This window comes from Neovison vison, chromosome 4 (genome assembly GCF_020171115.1).
Source record: "Neovison vison isolate M4711 chromosome 4, ASM_NN_V1, whole genome shotgun sequence".
In the NCBI taxonomy this organism is placed as follows: domain Eukaryota; kingdom Metazoa; phylum Chordata; class Mammalia; order Carnivora; family Mustelidae; genus Neogale; species Neogale vison.
This window is the reverse complement of record NC_058094.1, coordinates 220,588,809-220,607,957: the sequence shown is the minus strand read 5'-3', so window position 1 is coordinate 220,607,957 and position 19,149 is coordinate 220,588,809. Positions and strand designations below refer to the sequence as shown.

General features: G+C 38.3%; 2 protein-coding genes and 1 non-coding gene across 3 annotated transcripts; all 3 read right to left on the bottom strand.

Moving 5' to 3' along the window:
- Positions 1 to 2,706: 2,706 nt before the first annotated feature.
- LOC122904165 (olfactory receptor 2A12) lies at positions 2,707 to 3,639 on the bottom strand. Its single transcript, XM_044244639.1, has one exon. The coding sequence runs from the start codon at positions 3,637 to 3,639 to the stop codon at positions 2,707 to 2,709; it is 933 nt and encodes a 310-aa protein (XP_044100574.1).
- Positions 3,640 to 10,955: 7,316 nt separating this feature from the next.
- On the bottom strand, positions 10,956 to 11,143 carry LOC122905588. The gene has a single exon (XR_006384366.1). It is a non-coding gene; the product is annotated as a U2 spliceosomal RNA (small nuclear RNA).
- A 2,987-nt stretch (positions 11,144 to 14,130) lies between these two features.
- On the bottom strand, positions 14,131 to 15,063 carry LOC122904164 (olfactory receptor 2A25). Its single transcript, XM_044244638.1, has one exon. The coding sequence runs from the start codon at positions 15,061 to 15,063 to the stop codon at positions 14,131 to 14,133; it is 933 nt and encodes a 310-aa protein (XP_044100573.1).
- Positions 15,064 to 19,149: the final 4,086 nt, after the last annotated feature.

Genomic DNA, 19,149 nt, shown 5'->3' with positions numbered 1-19,149 from the left:
GAGAGAGCAAGAGAGCACAAGCAGGCAGAGCAGCAGAGGGAGAGGGAGAAACAGGCTCCCCACTGAGCAGGGAGCCCAGTTCAGGGCTCATCCCAGGACCCTGGGATCATGATGTGAGGCGAAGGCAGTCGCTTAGCCAACTGAGCCACCCAGGCACCCAGCATTAAGTTTTAAACATTGTGCTTTACTGTGAGTTTCTCACTGAAGATTCAAGAAGTCTTGCTTCACAACTTGAACCATTTAGCAGATACTGTTGTTTGTCCTATGGCCATTACCCCTTCCTTGATGAGCTGGTACTGATATTCTCGAGGTATCAAGTAGTAAACTTATCCAGAAAGTGGCTCTCACTCTGAACTACAGGGATCAAAGCCAAGCTCTCATCTCATTGTCTTCGTCAGAGATGTTTAGAGATGAGAATTTGGCCCAATTTTGTCCAGTGGAATACCAGGAAAAATCTGCCGAGGGGGAGTAATTCCAGAAAAGATCTTCCTTCTTGATAAAGAGGGAAAGACAGGCAAAAAGAGTTTCTCTTTTGTTCTTTATCAGTTTGAAATACTGATATGCCAGAAAATTCTACCACCTACACACCTGAAAATGCCTCATCTACCATAGGTCCAGAAAAGAAAAAAGACCCATTCTGCCTTTATTCGTTAGGTCTGTTTATTTCGTAAAGTGATTTGGGTACAAAGATAAACTGGAGTGATAGGGTAGAAAGTCACCTAGTGCAGAGAGGCGAGACTCTGAAATACGCTGGTCTCTGAGGAGGTGCGGTTTGAAACCTGATAAATCAGAAGCGTGGGTAGGAGAGAATTCCGGGTCTTGTCTTTTCACTCTTTTTATGCTCTTTGTTGATTGATAGACATTCGTTATTTCAATCTAGTCAAATTTATCAATGTTTTCTTTTAGGACTAACAGTTTTGTATATATTATTTTAAAAGCCCTCCCCTTTCTTACCTTCTAAAAGTTTTTTGTACAATTTGTGCTTGACAATAAGGTCTTGAAAACACTGGGAACTGAGTTTTCTGTCTGCTTAAGCATTGACACGGTTCCTCAATTGTGGCAGCTGCATTAACGACAAAACCTTTCCTTTCCCCACCGAACTGCCCTGCCACATCTTTAACATGACAAGCGTCATTTTATAAAGACACGAGTCTGCTTCTATGCTTTGTATTCTGTTCGATTTATTTATTGGTCAATGCCTGCAGGAACAACACACTGTTTTATTTACTGGCACTTTAGTACACTTTATTATCAGGAGAACTAAATCTCCCACCTTATCCTTTATCCTTTTTAATAGTGTTTGGGCTGGGATTGGCCCTTTGCATTTTAAAATCAGCTTGTGAAGTTCTGCACATACCCACACCATTGGAATATTGTGGGATACTAACTAGGATTCCATTAAATATATTAATCAGTTTGAGGAGATGGAATCTTTGTAATATTATGTTTCCCAGTCCAAGAAGTCAGCATATCGTATGCTGTACATTTGTGTATTTGGTTGTTATAGGGACTCAATACATTTTTCCAAGTGTATCTTTATAGTCTTTTGTATATTGTTAAATTTACTTTGTATATTGTTATATTTATTCTTAAGCATTTCAAAATAAGGTCTTGAAAACATTCAAGAGTTTTCATTTCATGAAATGAAACATTCATTTCAAAGTAAGTCTCGTAGTCTATACAAACATTGTGTAAAATTTCACTTTAATTATTTGTTGTTATATAAAAATGTAATTTATGTTCATATTGATTTTATATCAAGCTACTTTGCTTAACTTCCTTACAGTTCAGATTTCCTACATATATAATCAGTTATTTTGTATATAATCACAAATCATTTATTCCTTGTCAAATGTGTGTATGCACACAAATCATATATTTCTTCTTATTGTTTATACTCTCCAGGGTCTCTAGTAAAAAAGTTAAAACAAGGAAAAACAGTGGTAAGAGTCTACATCTTTGTCTTTTTTTTTTTTTAACTTACTGGGAAAGCTGCTAGCATTTCACCAGTATTATACTTATTATATGTGTTTTTTGTTTTTTGGTAGATCCTCTAAGGGATACTTACTGTTATATTAGGTTGTAAAGAATTTTATCATGGGGGCGCCTGGGTGGCTCAGTGGGTTAAAGCCTCTGCCTTCAGCTCAGGTCGTGATCTCGGGGTCCTGGAATCAAGCCCCGCATCGGGCTCTCTGCTCAGTGAGGAGCCTGCTTCCTCCTCTCTCTCTCTGCCTACTTGTGATCTCTGTCTGTCAAATAAATAAATAAATAAAATCTTAAAAAAAAAAAAAAAGAATTTTATCATGAAGTGATGTTGAATTTTGTCAAACACTTTCTTGGATCTACTGATACATATCCTTTAATTTGTTAATGTGGCAAATTATTTTCATTGTTTTAATGTTGAATAATTCTTGCATTTGGAGGATAAAACTGTATCAAAATGTAATATTATTTTGTGGACTTTTTTTACTAATATTTTCTTGAAGCTCTTTGCAACTCTTATTAGACTGTGATTTTCTGTTTCATACTATTTATCTCAGGTTTTGTATCAATGACTTAAAACGTAAGAGTATTTATAGTCTCATTTTACAAGAAATCCAAAGATAAAGAGTACTGGGTTTGTTAAATTAAGGGACAAAAAGTGCGTTCAAGAACCCAGAACCATGTGGAAAAAGCTCACAGTCTTGAGATACTCCAAACCATCCCTTACACTGATGACTTCTTCCCCAGGAATCTTCTCAGGGCAGCCTTCACCTCCCAGTTCCTCAGGCTATAGATCAGTGGGTTTAGCATAGGGTTGAAAAGGCTGTAAAACAGTGATAGAATCTTTCTTTGTTCCTGAGAATGGCTGGATTTAGGGGCCAGGTACATGACAATGGTGCTGCCAAAGAAGAGCCCCACCACGCAGAGGTGGGAGGAACAGGTAGAGAAGGCCTTCCTGCGACCCTCCTTGGACTGGATCCTCAGGATGGCCAACAGGATGTGCATATAGGACACCAGCACCAAGCAGAGGGGCCCGACTAAAACAAACACAGAGCCCGCAAAGAGAACAATTTGGTTGAGTCTAGTGTCCGCACAGGCCAGTCTGAATACTGACATGATTTGACAGAAAAAGTGGTTGATTTTTTGTGGCCCACAGAAGGGCAACCTCAGAATGAGAGTAATATGGACCAGAGCTAAGAGGAAGCTGAATATCCAGCAAGTGGCAGCTAAGATAGTACATATCCTCCAGCTCATGATGACAGTGTAATGGAGGGGATGGCAGATGGCCACATACCGGTCATAGGACATCACTACCAAACTCATACACTCTGTGACAGCAAGGGCCAAATACAAAAATGTCTGAAGTAAGCATGGAGCAAAGGAGATGGTTTTCGTCTCCATTATAAGATTTGCCAGCATCTTGGGGACAATGCTTGAGGCATAGGACATGTCAACAATGGCCAGGTTTGAGAGGAAGAAGTACATGGGGGTGTGCAGTCTGGGGTCCAGCCAGATGAGCCCTAGGATGAGTCCGTTCCCCATCACGGTGAGGCTATAGAATAGCAAGAAAAATGCAAAGAGGAAAACTTCAAGTTTGGGGTCAACCTGGAATCCCAGCAGGATAACTTCTGTGATCCATGTCTGATTGCTTCCCATCTTCTTTTGGCAGATACATACAATGCTGCTCTTAGCATGGGAATTTTGGAGCTGAGTGGTAGAAAAGGAAAAAGGAATGATACATTCATACAGAGTAAGAATTTTTGCAAAGGCCGCAAGTGGGTAATTCATGGATCCAATCTAGGCCAAAGTCTGTGATACCGATCTGTACATTTGGCTTTTAGAAATATCTAATAAATTTAGTTATTGACCAATATTAACAATTAGTAGATTTCACATACAAATTAGGGTCTCTGGCTGCTTTTTCAAAAATAGAAGAAATGTCATTTCTTGAAATTCATTGTAAGCAATAATCAGCTGAAGCTAATAAGGAAATAGGGTCAGATTCTCTTTCATTTACCTCTTCTTCCACTAATTTCTATTTTCTCCCAGAAATATGAACAATAATAATTGACACTAACAATTTTAACATTGTACTACACAATTGGTTATATATTTAGTTAAGAAGAAAGATCTGTGCTCAAGAGGAGTTCCTAACACATGGAGATGAGAAATCAAAATATAAAATATAAACCCCCAAATAGATAGCCAAAGCCTACAATGAGATCATTTTTGCAACATCAGAAATGAATCAGAAACATGTATGCTACAAGTATGAAAGTGGGATGTTATACCTGCAACTCTTACAGAGTCAAGGCAAGTTTTGGGAGATAGAATATACTAATATGATTGCTTGAAACTAAGTGTTTGGATATAAAAGGAGATATAAAACAGCTATTGGGCCATTGAATAAAGTGACTATCAAGAAGTCAGTATGCTTTCTGCCTCTCTCATTAGAACACCAGAGACCGAGACACTCCTGTATTATATATTACATATTATATAAGCAGGGTCCATGGAGCTGGGTGAAGAACAACAAAAATTCAAAATTGCAAGACAGAAAGAAAGAAAAGTTGGAAAAAAAAATAAAAACACCCCACTCAGGGCGCCTGGGTGGCTCAGTGGGTTAAGCCACTGCCTTCGGCTCATGTCATGATCTCAGAGTCCAGGGATCAAGTCCCGCATCGGGCTCTCTGCTCAGCAGGGAGCTCTCTCTCTGCCTGCCTCTCCGTCTACTTGTGATCTCTGTCTGTCAAATAAATAAAATCTTTAAAAAAAACCAAAACACCCCATTCATGCTCTTGCTCTCTCTCACGTTTCTCTCTCTCAAATAAATAAATAAAATCTTTTAAAAAAAATCATAGGTAAATTCTTGAAATCAATGAGTGATTTTTATAAAAACTCTGAATTCAAGGTCAATGGACAAAATGAAGGATATTTGTATGTGTGTGTGTTTACAGATTAGATGATTTATAAAGTTCTAAATCTCTCCAGATGGATCTGTACTTTCGGTGAGATTCAAATCAGAATCCCAGCAGGTTTTTTTAGTGTGTGGAAATTAATAATCTCATTTTAATGTTATATGAAATGCAAAAGGTCATGGAAATCTTGAGAAAGAAGAATGAGGTAGCAGTTACTCCATCGCCAACACTTATGATAAAGCCACAGTAATTAAATCATCATGGTATTGGGGCAAAGATAAACAACCAGATCAACAGAACAATGTGATTAACTTGGAAATTCAGAAACACACGCATGCACTGTATATGCACACTCAACCATGTATAGCAAAGGAGGCACTGGTATTTAATAATGTGGTTCAGTTAACTATCCATGTGAAACAAAGTGAAAACATGGCCCCTACCTCACAGAATACACCAATAAATTCCCAGTAGATTTTAGATCTAAATATGAGAGTTGAAAACCAATCTGTCAGAATACAAATGAGAGGATCCCAAATGTAGCAAATACTCCTTACACAGAATCTAAATAAGCAGAAGATCATCTCATTACATCATATTACACCCACTGACCTGGATTCTCCTATTTTTCTTTTTGCATTTTTAAAATTTAAGAATAACACATTTTTACTTTAGTTCCATTGTTTAAAAAAACCCACACTTCTCAAAAGTGACTTAAAAAGTAAAGAGCATTTAAATTTTTAAAATTTTATAGCGCAGATGTTTTCACTGAATATGGTGCCGGATACAGAATATAGGTGAAATAGAGAAACTCTGTAGTAGTGGTTTTTTGTGTTGTGTGTGTGTATGTGTGTGCGCGCGCGCGCGCGCGCGCGTGGGTGTGTTTTACCATATTTCCACCATCTATACTTACTTCCTAACTTTAAGTGAAACTAGTGATTCCATTCTAGGATCAACGTGTTCCCCTAGGGAACCTCACCCCTAGGATGAGGACTACCATCCTGTAAGAGCAAGCTTGAGACACCAAATAAGAAAAAGCTAATCAGGAACCTCTTCCAGCTTTACCGATTAAAAAAAGATAATGGAATTTTATCAAATAACAATGGGATTTCTCTCTGACACTGATTAAGACTTCCCTCCTGGGCAGCATAGAAAAGGAGCCCCCCGTGTTCTTACTTCCCTGGTTGGAAGGTATTTCTAAGATGTGGTACGATCAGATAGTGCAGCCGGGGAAGAAATGACAGGTCAAGGAAAATGGTGTAAGACCTCTGGGACCTCTGGCTTCATCTTCTTCAATTGTAGAAAAAGGCAAACAGACTAGATGGCACTTATGCCCCTTTCAGTTTGATACCATGAGTCACAGACATCTAATTCCATCTGCCTCTTCCCATAGGTGAGACTGAGGAGGGCTTGTGAGAGCGTAGTGGTTAGTAATACTGGTATTCCTGAGACCCCCAGCATAGTGGGAGAAAGGGGTCTCACGAAAGTGGCTTCTTCTTCTTCTCTTTAAACCTGATGATTTCTGCCATCCTTCTGCCTTGCTCTTCTGTTACTCATCAACCAGTGTCTCTGTAATGACTTATACAAAGGGAGGTGCTATTTCTGGTATATCTTTTAAACTCATCTTGAATGTACAAGAAAACTCACAGAGATGGGCAAATGAGTCACCTCCTCCCTGAAGTGGGTTTGGTGGATGATGAGTCCCAGGTTTCCTTTCCACCTCGACCAAGAGGACAGTACTCAGGGCTGCTTAGGAGGTGTCTAGGTGGGAGGGCTACATACTCTCATCATCTAAAAACAACCCATTCCCCAGAGGCATACCTGTGGCATTCAGGAAATACATTACAAAGTGACTTCCCACCATCCTACAGCTTCCCCACACAGCAGTGTGAAACCTGTGCAGAGTTCTCCAGCTCTGCTATTCGCGTGTACGCATCTTTGTGCACCTGCTTATGCAGAAAAATGAGAACTCAGGAAGAATGGCATGAGTGATCCTACTCAGGAGAACATGGGCATGAAAATGTAGCAGACACAAGTCATACTTGATGGCTTATGTCACATAGTACAAGCCTCAAATATTCAGACTTTTTATGGACTTGATTTTCAAGTGTGCCTGCTTCAATGTCCCCTCTTGGAATGGTTTAAATGTTATGATATATGGGTGCCCCTCATGGGGCTTGTTAAGGCAGCACCTCAAAGGAATATATCCTCCCTAGGGAGTGAATAATCTCTGTCTGCTGAAAAGTGTTACTGTAAAGTGAATTATCAAAACTTTCCATAGTAAATATTTATTTTTACATGGAAACTCAGAGATTGAATCCTATTCCCTCAGTACTTTCCTGTCTTCCTTTGATTATTAAATACTTGTCCATTTTTTTTTAACATTTCTTTTTCCATCCTGCACTTACAGAGGTAATTTTAATGCTTCTGTTCTAAGCCCTCAGGTGTTAGACTGAATTTAAATGGTGGATGGCTTTGCCCACCTCCACACATCTGGAGAAAAACACGTAACCCTGACGACTCAGGCCGCTTTAAGTTCATGACTGCTCATATCAGTTTGGTCCTTGATGCCACCAGAACTCATCCTGTTTCCCTAGTCTTCTCTCTAAGATGATTTTTCTCCATATTTTCTCTCTTTAAACCTCCCATGAGTTCGCCCACCCACAGCCCCAGCTACTGAGAGTCACTGGGAACACAGAAGTGATCAGATAACAATTCACAATCTAACTAAAACACTGACCAGGGTCCTGGATCTGCATTCATTGCCAACTCCTCTGCTGTTACTCTGAAGTTACTGGTTTCGACCCGCATGAAGGACAGCCGCCACTTATACTGAATCCCATCCCTCCTGCCTACTCAAGAACTCCTCTCCAGCAATTTGTCTCAAATGTCTTTGCTCCTATTCCCTTGAACACATCCAGTCAGCATGGGAAACTCTTTTTCTCCAAGACACTAATTATCTTGACTTTGCTAAATCCAATAACCAATTCTTCGTGCTCATCTGCCTTGACCTGCCAGCACCATATAACTCAGTCAACAGTGCTCTCTCTTTGAAGCGTTCCTTTCCCTCCACTCTTAGGCTGTTCTGCTCCCCCTGTGGTCCTTCTACCTTCCTGACTGCTCCTTCTCTGTCTCCTTGGTGGGTTTCTCCTCATTTCCCCGACCTATGAACACTGGCATTTTTCAAGGTTTGTTCTTTGTACCTAGTTTCTGTCCACTTTCTATGGGACCTCATCAGTCCCAAGGATTTCACTGCATTTTCATGCTGATAACACTTCAGTTCGTATGTCCCATCAGGCCTCTTCCCAAATGCAGTGTCCAGACTGAACGTTAGCCCAGTGCACGTCAGGTGAATCGGCAGTGCCCACTGACCTCCTGTCTCAAAAGAGTAAGTTCAACATCTTAAAATCAAGGGCGCCTGGGTGGCTCAGTGGGTTAAAGCCTCTGCCTTAAAATCCACTTAGATGACCCCAATTATTAGCTTCCTCTCATGCTTTCCTTCTGTTGCTTTTGAGAGAGTGCCTGCTTTATATGGAGACCGTTCCGCAGTACACATTAAGAAATGCACTTCTATACCCCATGTCTTCTATTCTTTCTCTCTTCCCTTCTTCTAGTTGTCCTTTGTGATTCCTATAACTCCATGTAATTTTTTACTGCTAATTAAAGTGTTAATTCAAAGTGTTAATTATATTCTCCGATGTTGATAAAGTTTAGTCTTAATTCCATCATTTGGATGAGAGTGTAACAGTACAGGATCTAAGACCTACCTAGGCTCTATGCCCAAAACATCAACCTTTATTTTTTAATTTTTTAAAGATTTATTTATTTTTTCTAGAGAGAATGAGCAAGTGTGGGAAGGGGCAGAGGGAGCTAGAGAGAAGCAGACTCCCAAATTGCAGCTCAGCGGAGGGTTTGACATGAGGGGCTACATGCAGGGTTCAATCCCAGGACCCTGACATCGTGACCTAGTCAAAATCAGGAGCCGACTGCTTAACCCACTGAACAACCCAGATGCACTGAACTCCAACATCAACATTTGTACACTAACTGCTATTTTTTTCCCCATGTATCTTACAGTGTTTTGTTCTTCTGTTCTTTCCTTCATTACTGGCCCCTTTTTGTTAAATATTTTGTAGTGCACTATTTAATTCTCTTGTTGTTTCTTTAATTCTCTTGTCATTTCAATACACACACACACACACACACACATATTTGAGTTGTTTCCTTAGTGGCATTTTAATTTATAATAATATGACTCAGGTTAATGTCAACTTAATTTCAATAGTTTACCAATTCTTTGCTCTTTTATTGCTTCAACCTTATTTTCTCCCTCCAGAGACTGTAGAGATGCTGGTTTCCATGACAATTGCGGAGCTGTTGGTTTTCAAGGATATTGCAAAGCTGGGGAGTTTGAGATGAAAACACAGCAAGTTTAACCATCCTAAAGTTCATGGTTCTTAACAAGATCAACAGTTATTGCACGCACACTCCCTAGATTATTGTCTCCCCTGACCACCCCGAGCTCTGAAAGAATTGATTTCTACAAATTTGTCACTGTACTTTTTTCTTTATGGAGCAGAGGATTTTTGGAGATCCTTACTGCATTATTTCTATTGAACAGTGCTTATAATTTTTTGAAGAAGAAGCATATTTCTTGTCTCCACAGATAACATACAGCTGCTCTTCACAGCTTATATGAATAAGCTTAGAAAAATGCAAAGAAACTTTTCTAGCCCTTCACATGTCTAACTCTTGTCTGTTTAGAAACCTTATTTAACTAGGTTTCTGATGACTTCTCCAAACTTTATTGCACTTGGCGTTTAAAACATGAAGTTAGGGAACAGTTAGCATGGATGAGATTCCTTTTTTCTCTTCTGAATTCAATCTTTTAATCATCAACTTGGTTTGGTGATTGAAAAGTACATATATCTGCATCTATATATAGATACAGATATAGATATAAATATATATCACCATAAATCCATACTGTCCATAATGGTATTTGCTTTCATATTACTTTAATTTTTAAGGTAAATTTTGCTTATATGATTCTTTTAGAGCATCTCAGAGAAGTGCAATCCTTGGCAAATGTATAAATAGTTTTGTTGTGGTCATTGTGCTTTCATAAAATGAACATTAACTTGAAAATATCTAGGATATTAGTTTTGTGTAATGATATTAGAGATGTTGTTTCTTTCCAAATGGTCTCAACAAAAGACTTTGACAATTAAGAAAAAATTTTTTTCCGAACTTAAAATAAACTCTTCGTCATAGTGAAGAATTTTCTAGTAGCTTCCTAAATGGTATTTTTTTAAAATAAACATATAATGTATTTTTAGCCCCAGGGGTACAAGTCTGTGACTCACCAGGTTTACACACTTCACAGCACTCACCACAGCACACACCCCCACAATGTCCATAACCCAAAAATGGTATCTTTGGTAACTGATTTGTACCAAACAATGCTTGGCTGTCTGCTAATTAATATCCTTTTGGCTCTTTCACTTCTCTATTAGTTTGCTAGGGCTGCCATAACAAAATATCACAGTATGGGATGCATAATAATAGAAGTTTGTTTCCTCACAGTCCTGAGGGTTAGTAGTCAGTCTGAGATTTTGGTGTGGACCATGTTGGTTCCTTCCAAAGTCTGTCTTCTTGGAGATGGCTATTTTCTCCTTGAGTCTTCACATGTTTATGTCTGTGTCCTAATCTCTTTTTATAAGGACACCAGCTGTATTGGTTAGAGCTACTCTAAATACCTCATGTTGATATCATTACCTCTATAAAATCCAGTCTCCAAAAAGTGCCCCCCCTTTGAGGTATTACAAGACCATGATTTCAACATATAAATTTGAGTGAATACAATTCAGTCCAACCCAGCTAATTACTCACTTTTAAGACAATGAAACCTTATCACATGGTATCTATGATTAGCAACCACAAATCAATTTCTTTAACATTTACTTCTCAGGTACATGACTTGATATTTCAGAATCACATCTTTTGGAATATGGTTCAGGATTATATTGCCCCAGTTCTTACTTACCAATAAGTAGAGACTTCAGTAATAAAAACAAAACTGTTAACTGGAGTATTTTGCCACTTGGGTGAATTACATATAAAGGCCCTTGCCTTTATATGTATTTCAACTCTTCAAACTGGCAACATGATTTTCATGCTGCTTTAACCATTAATGAGATCAATTTCTACACTTGATCTTAGCCAAAAGGCCAAGAAGCGATAATGAGATCAATTTCTCACAAAATTTTTATTTGATAATATTTAATGAGCAAGGTAAAGTCGCTAAGATAACTGGAAATGAATTAGGCTTTAGATGAGGGTGTTTAGGAGGTAAACACCAATAGTACAGAGTTGTGCTCCTTGAGGAAAAGAGATACACAAAATGAGCTCACATTCACAGAGGCTTTCTTCCAGAAGATATTCCCAAACAGTGGCTGTAAAAGTAGAGTCCAAGCAGAAAGTCCCAGTCTTGTTGGGTGCAAGCAGCAGAAACGGGAGTTACAGAAAAATAAGAGAACTGGGAATTGAGTTGGCCTAGATGAGTGGAAGAGAAAGGAACTCTGTGGGAGGAGCGGGGAAGTTTCTTAGGCATTTCTTAGTCCTAAGTACCTGGATGCTGAAACCTAGCAGCGACCAACGGCTGAAGTGCCGGAAGATGAGGAGAACTGAGAGGAGCTGAAAGGAGCTGAACAGAGACTTCAGAAGTTGCAAAATTCAGTTCTAAATTCAGGGCATTTTAGAATTACAATCTAGCCAGGATGAAGAGCTCATCATAAAGACCTTGGTGTAGATGAAACAAGATGGGATTGGGAGAAGACAAACCATAAGTGACTCTTAATCTCACAAAACAAACTGAGGGTTGCTGGGGGGAGGGGGGTTGAGGGGGTGGGGTTGTTGACATTGGGGAGGGTATGTACTTTAGTGAGTGCTGTGAAGTATGTAAACCTGGTGATTCACAGACCTGTACCCCTGGGGATAAAAATATATTATATGTTTATAAAAAATTTAAAATTTAAAAATTTAAAAAAAAAAAAAAAAAACTTTGGTGTAGGCACAGAAATGATGCCTGAGCAGTAGGGGTAAAACCGAAATTGGTTAGTTTTACCCAACTTAAAATGGAACCCCAAGAGAAACAAGGTGGTCTTCAACAAATTCACTGCTTATTCAGGGAAATCAAAACATATCACTAATCTTTATAGGAGTATGACATAATTTACAGCTTCTAAAATGAATCATTTCACACAAGGAAAAGTTATCCATAATCAAGAAGTAAAATAGTCAACAGTAGAGATACCAGATAGAACAGATACTAAAGTTACAAATAAAAACTCAAATAACTATAATTTGTCAAAGGAAAGGGAAATGAAGATATAAAGAATAAAAAATGTAATATTTCAGTGAAGTATTAGAATCTACAGAAAGAATAAAATATTCATTCTGAAACAGTAATAAATAATAAATTAAAAAACCTTGGATAAATTTAACAGATGATTGTCCCTGATGGAGAGCAGGGCCAAGATCTCATATTAAAACTAACAGGAAACTATCAAATAAAAACATAAAAAGAAAAAAATGGAAAAATAAAGTTGAATCTGAAAGATATAAAAGAGTATAGTAAAAAAAATTCTAACATATTCTCAAGAGGAAAGAAAAATATAATGGGGAGAAAAGCAAATTTTGAAGAAGTTATTTCTGAGCTTTCCCAGTGATGGTGAAAGTAAGCTCCCATGAATACAGAAATCTCAGCCAATCACAACCAGGATAAATTGATATAAAAGATCCTGGAAATACTGCAGTAACATTTTTGAAAACCAGAGATAAAGTAAATATTATTAATATTTAGAGAAAAAAATTATACCCGTTATGATCAGGGAGCATTCCTGCAGCTAGAAAGAGGTATTTCTTTAGGATTTCTTACAGTGTAGACCAACTGGCAATAAAGACTCAAATTCATTTGTTTGCTTGTCGGTTTTATTTTTGTCTTTGTCTGGGAATGTGTTTATTTCATTTGGGTTTTGGAAGGGTACTCTTCCGTATATAAAATTTTTGAGAGACTTCTGTTTTTCAATGCTTTAAAGGTATTCTCCCGCTGTCTTCTGACTTCTGTAGATTCCACTGAGAAGTTAGCTTTTCAAGTAACTGCTTATTACTGTATTCCTGATGGTAATGGAGGAAGGGTCCAGTTTCATGAAGGTGTCTGTATTCTAATTTCCTGCCTTACAGAAGGGAAAGCTGTATCTCTCATGGGCCTATTGCAGTCATTGCAACCTGGAATCCTAGGGATTCCAAGTGACCTGAAAGCCAGGCACTGGTTTACAGTCTCACCACTCAGTTGGTGATTATGCCTTATCTTTGTCCTTTGCGAATTTTATTTATGTTCTTGCAAGCCCAGCTGTGTACTTAAAAATTATGGTTTTTAAAATATTTTATCCAGTATTTTTAGGTGCATTATAGTCTGTTCTCATTTGCTAGGAAGTTTTCTCCAAGTGTTGGTCCCTTCCCATTGGAGACAAATGACCCAACCACTCTGCTCTCTTCTCCTCCACGTATCACTACCTCCATTCCCCAAGCAGAGAAAACAAATAACAGAGAGAGCGCCAATGTCCATATATTTACCAGCCAGACTTCCTTTGGGGCTCTTTGTTATTGGTAGTAGCATCAGAGTTACATTTTTCATTCTCTTTCCCTTGATGCCTTGACTCATGCTCTTCCCCACTTGTTGATTTTGCCTAAGAAAACATTGCTACCACAGGAATTTATACAGGAATTTCATTTTAAGTGTAGACTTATTTTTGAAGGAGATGACAGCTGCTGAATTTCAAATATTGAAATTATCATGTTATCAACCTCTCCCAATTGCTGTGTCTTAAATGTTCTGACAATAACTTGCTTTATTTTATAAAATGTTGTCTACTGGCCCCGATTACAGAACAATATACAAACTTATTTCCTCTTATTCAGAATATTTCATATAATTTTTAAAAGTGTGTCCATGGTGCAGCTAGCAGGAAGTTATTTTCATTTTCTTGTAGAGCACTGACTTTCAATGCCAGAGTAGGGAAAGTAGAATGATCTTTCTTGGGAGAGAGTGCTAGGAAAATCTGAAGATGAAAAGGATGCCCTAGAGCGTACTTATGAATCCTGGTAAATATTGGATGAGATGATTTCTCAGGTCCCTTTAAACTCAGTTATTTTATTCTACAGGTTTTCATGACATTCTCTCTTTTTTAAGCATCCTCTTCAGAGCAGCTTTGACTTCTTTGTTCCTCAGACTATAGATCAGGGGATTGAGCATGGGATTAAAAAGGCTGTGGAACAGGAGGAGGTATTTCTTCTGCTCCTGGGGGTTCCCATATCTGGGCCCAACATACATTATGATGGCTGTGCCATAAAAGAGTCCAACCACACAGAGATGGGATGAGCAGGTGGAGAAGGCTTTCTGGCGTCCCTCCCTGGACTGAATCTTTAGGATGGCACATAGAATATGAATATAAGACATCACAATTGAGGAGAATGGTCCCACCAGCACAGATACTGCTCCAGCTAAAACCACAATTTCATTAATATGAGTATCTGCACAGGCAAGCTTGAGGACAGCTATAATTTCACAGAAAAAGTGGTTAACTTTCCGGGGTCCACAGAAGGGCAATTGTATGAGTAACACTAGATGTACTAGAGCCAGGAGGACTCCTAAAATCCAGGAAGTCAATGTCAGGGTGATGCAGACCCTCCAGCTCATGATGGCAGAATACCGGAGAGGGTGGCAGATGGCCACATACCGATCATAGGACATCACCACCAGGAGAAGACATTCAGTATGAGCAAAAGTCAAGAAAAGAAAGGTCTGTGTCACACAGCCAGCAAAGGAGATGGGCTTATCTGGATTTTGGAGGTTCACCAGCATCTGGGGCACAGTGTTGCTGCCATAGGCTATGTCGACGATGGCCAGGTGGGAGAGGAAGTAGTACATGGGGGTGTGCAGTCTGGAGTTCAGCCAGATGAGCCCCAGGATGACGCCATTCCCCAGCAGGGTGAAGACAAAGAAGAGAGTGAAGAGCCCAAAGAGAACCATCTGAATCCCTGGGCTGAGGGGAAATCCCAGTAGGATGAACTCTGTGACAGAGGTCTGATTTCCCCCCATTTCCCTGTGAAAGAGATAACAGAGCTCACCAAGTCTGAATGCCTGGGGGAAGTGTTTAAACAGGACGGGTCTCTGTGTGTCATCATTTATTTCCTAAGAAAACATCTTCAATGAGATTTTTGTCCTGTTTGTCACTTACTAAGTGAAAAGGATACATTCCAAATGACACAGAAGGAAACTTTTTTCACAGCAATAGGCTAAATCCTAGCATTCTATTACAGTCTTCAGTAAATCTTATGTTTATTGACCAACTTTCACCATAGTACAAAATGTTAATAATACTTAAATTGCCTTCATAAGACTGGGTACTTCCCTCAGTTTGTAATGATTCTATCACAGGATGACTCCTGTGTGTTCATATATGAGGATGGGAAGAAGGGAAGGTACATTTCGGTGATTCTTCCATTAGGTTTTCCCATGAATTTGTGCTTCCAGGATATTAATTATTTTTTAGCCTTGAGATCTTTACTGAGAGCATAATCTTGAATGAAATAAGAGAATGGCAGGCTGTTTGCCACGACTTTGGCTAGATTTCAAATGGAGACCTTTATCTTTTGATTTTTGTACCTACAGATGTTCCTTTCTGATTGTGTTCGCTCATCGTCAGGATGCTACCTCTGTCACCCCTCTTATACTCTGTGTTACATTTAAATTTTGTATCTATCTATCTGCCTACCTACCTATCTAGTTTTTCCCAAATATTTTGCCACATCCTATAGTAAGAAATATCTACTATATACATACATGCATTAATATCCTTGTGTCCTTATTAGGTGAAATGTATTTTCTATATTATTTTATTCTATTTAATTAGCAAAAATGGTGGTTGAATGATTTCAGGGTGCGTCATAGCCTGGGACCCAACAAGTACCGATCCCTATCCAAGATTACAGCAAGAGCCCTGACTAGGGAGTCACAGTCATAGGATCATTAACTTATTTTATAGTTTAACGTTACATAAAAAATTCTTATTATTTATCATGAATCTTTAGGTTTTTGTGCTTATTAAATTTTAAAAGAATCTTTCCATAACAGAGTAGGTAGTCTGAAGTTTGAATCATTGTAACTTTTTTTTTCCAATTTATTTATTTTCAGAAAAACATTATTCATTATTTTTTCACCACACCCAGTGCTCCATGCAAGCCGTGCCCTCTATAATACCCACCACCTGGTACCCCAACCTCCCACCCCCCCACCACTTCAAACCCCTCAGATTGTTTTTCAGAGTCCACAGTCTCTCATGGTTCACCTCCCCTTCCAATTTACCCAAATTCCCTTCTCCTCTCTAACGCCCCTTGTCCTCCATGCTATTTGTTATGCTCCACAAATAAGTGAAACCATATGATAATTGACTCTCTCTGCTTGACTTAAGTCAAGCAGAATCATTGTAACTTTTAAGCCATTGTTTCTATTTTTTCTGACTCCATATCTTTCTTCAGTCCAGAATTCATCTGAATTTCACTAAAATAAGAATCCTAGAAGAATTCATAATTGAGTTCCTATCTATCAGTTTCTCATTTAACTTTTCTGTTAATATTTGAAAGATTTCATAAAAGCAACTAATATTTTGCCTTGCTTCAAAGACAGAATCAGAATTCATAGTAGAAATTATTGAAGGATGATTTTATCTTAGTTCAAAAAATAGCTGTAACAATTGGAATCACTCCTTGAAAACTAGCTGTTTTATTGGAGGTGGACTTTAGTCAGTGAATGTTTTAAATCAGAAATTGACCAACCATCTATTCAAGATAACATTCCTGTGTTGAACCAGAAGAATGCTAAGGTCCCTTCCAACGACAGGATTCACTGGCCCATATGTTAGTCACATTCAGTTCAACTTTCTTGCACTAACTAGAGCCAATGAAGACCACAAAGCTATTTCTAAGATTTCATATGAAGAAGGCACACATTAAACCCAAGTAGAAGGACCAATGACTACCTCATCTTCCTCCTACCTGCAAATACCTAAAAGACAAAATCTAAAATCCACAGATATTTACTGAACATAATCTACGTCCTGCTATATGTTCTATAAGGCAGTTCATGTCTACTGGTGTATATAACCAGCTGGATGGAACGGCAGCACTGTTAAAAGGATTCGCAAAGATGGTAATTCTTATATTTAAATAAATCACCACAAGAAATTTCATGTTTTTAAAAATAAAACCTTCAGGACAACTCCTTTTCTGTAACAGATTCCCTTTTGGTCAATCAAGCCCATTATTTCATGAAAACACCATTAAATTTCATGAGGCAATGGAAAGGGTTTCAAGCAAATCTCTCAAACAGCTGTTATAATTTAAACAAGAAACTCAGCACTAAATTCAGGAGAGTAAATGACACATAGTAAGTATATCTAAAAGAGATGATAACTTTTGAATTATCCTATTAGCCAAGTCTATAAATAGCAGAAATTTGGCATTGACAGACACTAGCAATTACATTTTGTATTGTGATTGTTCATTACAGCCTGTCTGATGTTGTACAGTGAACAAAGGCTAGATAATCAATGTATCTCAGATTTACAGCTAAAAAATGAGGAGACAAACTGGGTAGAAATTGGGTGAAGTGCAAGTGTGCCAATAAAGTAAACAGGATCTGTACGTTAGTGCTGAAATTATTTTCTTCCAACGATCTCTTGAAAGAAACATTTCTTAACAGAGGCAATGGGATTTCTTTCAGAAGAGAGGATTTCATTCTCTGCTCAGCGCACCCACCTCTCCAGATGTTTTTGAGTGTTTGGTGGAAGGGGAGAGATGAAGACCCTGCACACCGCCAACTACTGCTCCTGGAGAAGAGGGGCTGTCACCGCATTCACCTCTGGTTTTCTTACAGGGACATTCATGACGAGATGCTGCTGTTGCTGATGTCTTCACTCACTGTGGGGTCCACCATGATCCTAAATGTAAGGAGTATGAGGATGTCTTCCAGGCTCCTTCGTATATCACAATTAACACAATCTTGGATTTATTTCAGTTTCAAAAACGTCAGCGTCCCCCCCAGCCCCATGCACCCACACCCCAACCCCCGCAAATAGATTATGTGGTATTTAGGGGAGAAGAAACTCATATATTTTTCCCATGCTCTTTGGTGTTGTCTAAGCTTTATACCACATCTGACCCAACTAACCATGCCCCTTATTTTTTTATCAGGTCACCACAAGGAATACCGTTTATAAGGTAAGACCAGGTAGCAGGACCTATAGTAGCTCTGGGGAACATGGTAAAGAGTCCGGAAATGGATAAAGTATCCCAATGGGACTTGTTAAATCCTGTTTTGTAGAATTTAACTAGAGTACAGAAAGGGAAGGAAAATTCTCAGCAGGAAACAATCTCTATTTTTTAATTTCCAGAGATTCTGAGCTCAAGTGGTTGGAAAGACCAAGGCTCCCTAGGTCTGTAGCTATGACATTTTCTCTTCTTCCTACAATGGAATTAACTAGCTCCATCGTATAATATTAGAAAATACAACAGAGTCAATTTGATGGTGACTTTGTGACTTAAGTTTCTTTTGTTCTTTTATCCAAATCGATCTTATACTCAAATATAAAAGAAGTAGAGTTTCCCAAGTTAAAGTTATTTTACTGTACATGCCAATCAAGAAAATCATGGATAGACCAATTATTTTTTTACCTTGAGAGCACTGAGCAGCAGTAGATCTGAAATGTGTTTTTCTCCAACACACTTGTTCAAGGAGAGGCCCATTGGTAACTGGCATCCAGATTTGTACTCTGACATGTTGGAAAGAAGTTACTCTCCCATACTGATAATGTCCAAGGGCCTCTGATGCCTAGAGAGAAACAGTCACCATTACCTGTATGTTATTCACGGTCCAATTTATTAAACATATAAATTTACCATATTTCTTCAATTTCTAATTCTACTAGCATTTAAAGCTCCTATTTTTCTCAAAAAATTTTTTGCTAATAATTTATTTTATCTGAAAAATATATTTTGTTTGATATTGAAAATGCTGTTTGCTTTACTAATTATTTAAGATTTTTGTATTTATTTTACCTTTTGAGATTTATTAAGTTACTTTTCTTCTACTACCCTTTACTAGTCTTGTCATCGATGTTGTGTTAGC

Bases quoted from the DNA above. Each gene is read 5' to 3' on its own strand.
- LOC122904164 (XM_044244638.1), bottom strand. From the start codon at position 15,063: ATGGGGGGAAATCAGACCTCTGTCACAGAGTTCATCCTACTGGGATTT.
- LOC122904165 (XM_044244639.1), bottom strand. From the start codon at position 3,639: ATGGGAAGCAATCAGACATGGATCACAGAAGTTATCCTGCTGGGATTC.